Source organism: Prunus persica, chromosome G3 (genome assembly GCF_000346465.2).
Source record: "Prunus persica cultivar Lovell chromosome G3, Prunus_persica_NCBIv2, whole genome shotgun sequence".
Taxonomy (NCBI): domain Eukaryota; kingdom Viridiplantae; phylum Streptophyta; class Magnoliopsida; order Rosales; family Rosaceae; genus Prunus; species Prunus persica.
The window spans coordinates 19,143,623-19,150,579 of NC_034011.1; the positions used below are offsets into that span (position 1 = coordinate 19,143,623).

At 34.8% G+C, this 6,957-nt stretch overlaps 1 protein-coding gene across 1 annotated transcript; it reads left to right on the forward strand.

Annotated features, from left to right (window-relative positions):
• LOC18782427 (probable WRKY transcription factor 71) lies at positions 2,389-5,744 on the forward strand. The gene is made up of 3 exons (XM_007217759.2): positions 2,389-3,508; positions 3,961-4,101; positions 4,953-5,744. Exons 1-3 carry the CDS (start codon positions 3,018-3,020, stop codon positions 5,401-5,403), a joined length of 1,083 nt encoding a protein of 360 aa, XP_007217821.1. The 5' UTR covers positions 2,389-3,017; the 3' UTR covers positions 5,404-5,744.

Consider the following 6,957-nt stretch of genomic DNA (forward strand, 5'->3'; position numbering starts at 1 on the left):
AGTAATCCCACAAGAAACCTAATGCAAAAGACCATTATTCTGCAACTAATTCGTAGCAGCATTAATTCTTTATAGTCTAAATTACGAGGAGAATGAAAATTTATCACATACACACACTATTAAGATGTTATGGGGGTTCAAACCTGAGACTACCGATATATAAATTAAGATCCTTTTCAACTAGGCTAGACCTCATTAATTAATTGCTCATATGTGCTTAGATCCATATGTATGCATGATTAGTTTTTTGCTTTACCCTAATACTAAAATGCTTGGAATAAAATATGATTAATCAAATTAATGTAGATCTGGGGCTGAGTATTTTACCCCGAGATGAGGCAAAATCTGAGTAATTTTTTTATTCTATTTTATATATATATATATATATATATATATATATATACTTTATGTCTATTTATATAGGATGGCTCGTACTGCCTAGACCTAACAAATAACCTGCTCTTCATTGACCAACACTCTATGCCAACGGTAGTGTCACTTGTCAGATACAGATAGTATTCTCCTTTTACCATTTACAAAGGACACCAAAATGTCAACAATCTCAAGCTACCTCTTCAATTTAGTTGCGTTTATAATTATTTCTTTTTAGATTTCATCCATCCATCGATTGATGTTCTCCCTATCAAAAGCCGCACCACTAAAAATATTCCCAAACCATATATATCACACACCAATATGCATCATATGATGTATTATATATATTCCGTTCAAGAATCCCTCAAGGAAACTTATTTAAGAGACATTCTTGTAGAGGTCATTCTGCATTATATTTTAGTAATTCAAACTGTCTGTTTTATATATATAGTTTCCGTTCAGGGATCCTTCAAATAAGCTTATTTAAGAACACTTTTGTAAAAGTCATTCCGCATTATATTTTATTAATCCAAATTGTCTATTATATATATATAAATATATTACTTAATTATTACCCCACTTTTCCTGTTTATATACCTTTGGTTTCACATCTTATATCATATTTTGGTATAATCTTCTTTCTAAAATCAAATTAGTCATCCTTAAATCTGAACAACTACAGAATGTTTGCTTCTTTTTGTTTTTTGTTTTTGTTTTTTCAGTCAATTGTAAATTTTAATAATAGAGCTATATATATATATATATATGATTGGTGATTGCATAGAAAAGTCTTGGATCCATCTCATCATGATCTCTTGGACACCAAAGATTATATACTTCATCGATCATATCAATTGGTCCCGACATTCCGTTGTACAGATCACTTGACACATTATGTACCAAACTATTATTTTCGTTTGATGATTTCATTTTTTATTATGGGACATTTTGGTCTTATTTTAGTTTGCTAAATAGCATCTGATTATTAAACAATTAGTTTTAGCCATTTTTGTTTCGTGGAAGGTCGTTGCGGAATATGCGACTAACTAGTTTTAGCCTTGTAAAAGACAGATTGTGTGAAAGCAATTTTATTGAAGAAACTATACTTTGCAACCTTAAGCATTCTTTGTTATATTGCCATATATAGTTGTGCATTAGGATCGTTGATTATATGAAACCGTATCTAAATCTGTAGTATTCCGAACAATTTGAATAAAAAATTAATCTAATGGCCACTTCAATTAAGATATTTAGACTTCTCGACATTCTTAACAAGTTTTTTAGCTCCGTCCTTTATGATAAGAAACAACTCATTATAAAATGAACTTGAGCTCAATGTTTTGTTACTTTATAGTACTTTAGTCTCTTAGTTTCATCATACAAACTTTTAATATCCTTGTTCTCATAAAAGAATTAAATCACATAATTCAACAAATAACATGAAACCATACACTTTTTTTTTTTTTAATCTAATACAAATGAGATCTGAGGCCTGCAAAACTGGGTTATGTGTAGACATTTGGGGAGAGAGAGAGATTCATGCAATCACATAATATGAAATAGAAGGGGTTGCAAATATAGAATTAATTATTTATAATTGAGGAAAAAAGAACAAATAAATTAGTTCGTCAATATAACAAATCATATGAGGTTGGTATTTGACCAACTTGTTGCGTTTTGACCGGCTTTCAGGAAACAGGAAAAAGCGAGCCACAAAAATCCGGGGGTTTCCGTAACGGAGATGACGTGAAGGCCCAATCAGCAAGACATAGGCGTGAGAAAGGAACAGAATGTCGTTTCGCACGTGCTAACTACGGTCAAATGACGGTGCCCAATCCCTTACACGTGTATGCCCTCGAAGAAAACCGTAGTGTATTGTGTTGGACATGCTGGATATCTTGACCACCACACCCCCGTGGTCCCTACCCCGAAAGCTAAAATAATCTGATGCGACTCGGGCAGACCATCCTTGCCTACAACCACAAACCTGTGGAACTGTGGAAGTGACGGGCTCTCTGATCTGATTTCAATGTCTTATGGCGAATTCTTTGTGATTCTTTTCCAACCTTAAAACGGCTTCTGCAAATTTGGCAGCTCCCACCATTTTACTATTAAATATTTGTTCCTATATATTTTGCAATTTTGTTGATTTTTTTTTACTGAGTAGATGAGTTGCCTGTATGATTTTATATATTTTGCCAATTTTTTTATTTTTTATACAAGTGATAATTAAAATCAATATAATTTATCAAGAGGAGAATTCAAACTTGAGTGCAAGAAGGCATGTTCACTGTCCCACCAACTAACTCATTTTAATGGGAGGAGAATTCGAACTAGTGATCTCTAAATGTGTTGTTTGCAATAATAGAAACTGGCACGTGTATGTTTACCCACATAAATGTCTTATTAGGACAGAAGTAGAATAGGGCACAAGTGTGCAAAATAGCCAAAAGCTACCACACATCCCATCTGATCAACTCTCCTCTCTCTCTCTCTCTCTCTCCTAATAAAAAAAAGGCAAAGATAAAAATCAAACCTAAAGCTCATTTTCTCTCAAAAGAACAAAGCAAGAATCTCAGCCCCATCTCTCTCACCTCTCAACTTTCTTCTTCTTCTTCTTCTTCTTCCTCTTCTTTCTTCCCATGTCAAATGAAAAGAAAAACCCTTACCAGTATGACCCTTTCGACTACAACCCCCATGAAATCAACAGGCCAAGCTTTCCATTCTTCAATTATGGCACTCACTCCATACAAGATCCACAAAACCTACACGGGTTCGAATCCGATCACCCCAATTCTTCATTCATGAGCTTCACTGACTGCCTCCATGGCTCAATGGACTACAACACCCTCTCAAAAGCCTTTGACATGTCATGTTCTTCATCTGAAGTCATTTCTCCCCAGTTGGATCATGAGAATTCCAAGAACCAGCAGGCTGCTGTAGGAGATCACTCGGTGGGGACTAGCACCACTGAAAACCCATCTACACCAAACTCCTCAGTTTCTTCTTCATCTAATGAAGCTGCTGGTTCTCATGAACATGAAGATTCAGAGAAGAAGAAGAAAGAAAAGCAGCCAAAAGTGGCAGTGTGTGATGAAGCGGCAGGAGATGAGGAAGACAAGTCAAAGAAAGGGTAGGTTTTTTTTTGGTTCTTTGTTGCCAGATTCATGGTAAAGGTTAATTAGCAGCTTTTGAGGGATATCATTTGTTACTCCACTATTTTCCACTCTTGGTATATATATATATATATATATATATGTATGGATAAATATAGGGCTTGGATTGACTAATATTTTGTCAGGAGGTAGACTGTCATTTAAAAGGTAAACAAAAAATCTTTCTAGTGCAATTTTCCCCTTGCGTTTTCAACTTACATGTCATTAATTAATACGTCTTTAATTGAAGAGGTATGTCTTTAATTATTTTTCTTTCTCATTAGATTTCTGATGATTAAGATTAACCAATAACCATACATGCAAAATCTAGAAACTTCTGGGGAGCAAAAAGGAAAATAATGGGATCTGTATTTAGAACCCTAAAATCGAGTGCATACATATCTAATTTGCTTAGCTATACGTGATTCAGGAGCAAAGCGAAAAAGAAAGAGAAACGGCAGAGGGAACCACGGTTTGCCTTCCTGACTAAGAGCGAAGTGGATCACCTTGAAGATGGATACAGATGGAGAAAGTACGGACAGAAGGCAGTCAAGAACAGCCCTTATCCTAGGTATACTTAATTATACTTAATTGCCTTTCTTTACAATTTCCACACTAGCTCGACGTACATTCCATTAAAAAAAGATTTTTTTAAAAAATTAAAAAAAAAAAAAAAAAAAGAGTCCAACTTATAATGATTTCTGGATGTCTGATTGAACAATTCTCCAAATTTTCAAACCAGCCGTTATTTCTTGGCCGGTCAATAGGCGTTATTTGATGATCAAATATTTGTTATATGTCATTCATATCTGTTATGGTTACTAGTTAATTAAAACTCTTTTCTATTATATACAGAAATGATGTTAGCCTTCACATTAAGCCCTAACTATATAGAACAGTTAGGACCCTTTTGATAACCGTTTCAATTTTAGTTTTTAGTTTTCATTTTTTGTGCTAGAGTATAACGAAAAATGAGAGTTGGAATGGGAGGATGAGAGGGATGAGTAACAAACTTGAAAGTGAAAACAATTTCAAATGGATTTCAGTTTTTAGTTTTTGTTATAACTTTTGTTACTCCTCCCTCCCATCCTCCCATCTCAATCCCATCTTCCACTCATTTTCTCACTTCCATTCCCCCTCTTTTTCACTTTTGTTACTCATCCCTCCCATCATCTCTCTCAATCTCATCCTCACTTCCATTCTTCCTCTTTTTCTTCTATACTATAGGACAAAAAATAAAAACTAAAGTTGAAATGATTAAACGGACCCTTAGTTTGTTTGATTGGCTCCACTTTGTAGTTTGCTCTTTAATTGACATCATTCATTTCCATGCTTGTGATACAGAAACTTAAATAACATGAACATTGAAAGAGTAATTTGGTGAACTCACACAGCTTTGTAACTTTCTTCTTCCGTTTTCAGAAGTTATTATAGATGCACTACTCAAAAGTGCGTTGTAAAGAAGCGCGTCGAGAGATCATTTCAAGATCCATCCATTGTGATCACAACATATGAGGGTCAGCACAACCATCAGTGTCCAGCAACACTCCGTGGAAATCTCAACCTCAATGCCGTTGGAATGCTGTCCCCTAATCCCCTTTTGACATCCGCGTCTCTCAATGGATCAGCGAGATTTCAACATGAATTCTTAACTCAGTTTCTCCCAATGAACAACCAATTGCAATTGCAATTGCAAAGCCATCATCATCAGGATGATCACCAAGCAAGTAATTCCATGATATATTCAAACCTCGTGGCCCCTCACCCTCATCATCATCATCAGCAGCAGCATCAGCGGCAGCAGCTACATGTTCCTGACTATGGTTTATTGCAAGATTTAGTTCCTTCATTTGGTCACAAGCAAGAGCCATGAATTTCATGATCACTACTTTATGATATATATTTTCAGTACCCTCTCACTCATGAGTACATCTTTTCCTATCTCATTATTGCAATACTGTCTAATATGTACGCTTTCTCTCTGGCCATCTCTCTTCTTTTAGCACTTAGATTTTCTTTGATATGTAGACTCGGAGACAGTATGGCTCTCAAGAATAGCATTTAATGCCTACGTACTAGTGTACTTCTGACTATTGCATGGAGTGCACATCTATACATATATTTAAATATATGTTGTTCTTGTTCTTAAAAAGCAGACTTTTAATACGTATTAAGCCTCTAAAATATGCATGAGGTGAAGGTGCTTGTTTTGAAGGAATCGCAGCCTGTATATATCTAGCTATACTTGACATTTGTATACTTATAATCTGTAAATATATATACAATACCTTTCTATTGGGAGACACTTTTTAGGGTCTTCTACGATTTTTTTTTCAACGATCTAAACCATCTATTTCTAAAGTTTACATTCATATATCCTCATTGCAAAAAATTAGACAAATAAGAAATCGTTTCAACATCCAATTGTGTCCTACAAAATCAATAACCATGGTGCTTCAAGAAAGTACTAAAATTTCAATAACTCAATTGAGTGGTCAAATAATATTGGATTCAAGTGATTTTTTGTAGAGATGATCTTTGAATGATTATCTAAAAAATAGATTGTTTGGATTAATGAAATACAATGCGGAGTGGGCCCTATAAGGGTGTCCTTAAAATAAATTTATTTAAAAGATCCCTCAATGGAAGCTCTCATATATATAGCTAGCTAGCTAGCTAACATTGAAAATGAGGGCTTAAATGTGAGGATTTTTATTCAGACCTCCAATGTTTTCTACTTAGATAACCCAACCGGCGACCATCCAATGTCCAGGCCCTCCCACCGGGCGGTCCACCATGAGTGTCACCAAATTGGGATGTCGTCATTAACACGAATATATAAAAACCCCAATGCCTGCCAAGTTGTAACTTGCCATCAATATTATTTCCATATATTTGAGCCTTCTAGCCTCCCCTCAAAGAGGCTCCATGACTCAACGATCTCTAGAGCAAAGACTATATATATAGCCACAAGACATGAGGGTAGCCTTGCTGCTACTGAAGAGGCAACTGCTTTAACAGAGAAGAAGAAGCTGACACTAGAAAAAGTTGTCTGAATGTGTATGTAGAGAGTGACGTCCATCGGAGGGAAGTTTTACATAAAACCTTAGGACCGCGAAAGTTACTATATATATCAACCATGATATACCAAACCAACCACCCGTAATCTCGCCTTTTCATATACTTAGTGGGATTTGATTTCTAAATGCCCGTGTTTGATAATGTTTTCAGAAAATGAAAATGAAAAAACGAATTTGCATTTTCAAGATTTAAGAATGCATATGGTAGCTTAATGAAAAAAAACATTTTTTGAAAATGTAAACAGTGAAAACGTGTCTGGTAGTACAATTTGATAAAAACTCCAACAAACAATTTGTAACTTTTATTAAAATACATCATGGAATTTATATATGAACTATTTTTTTAA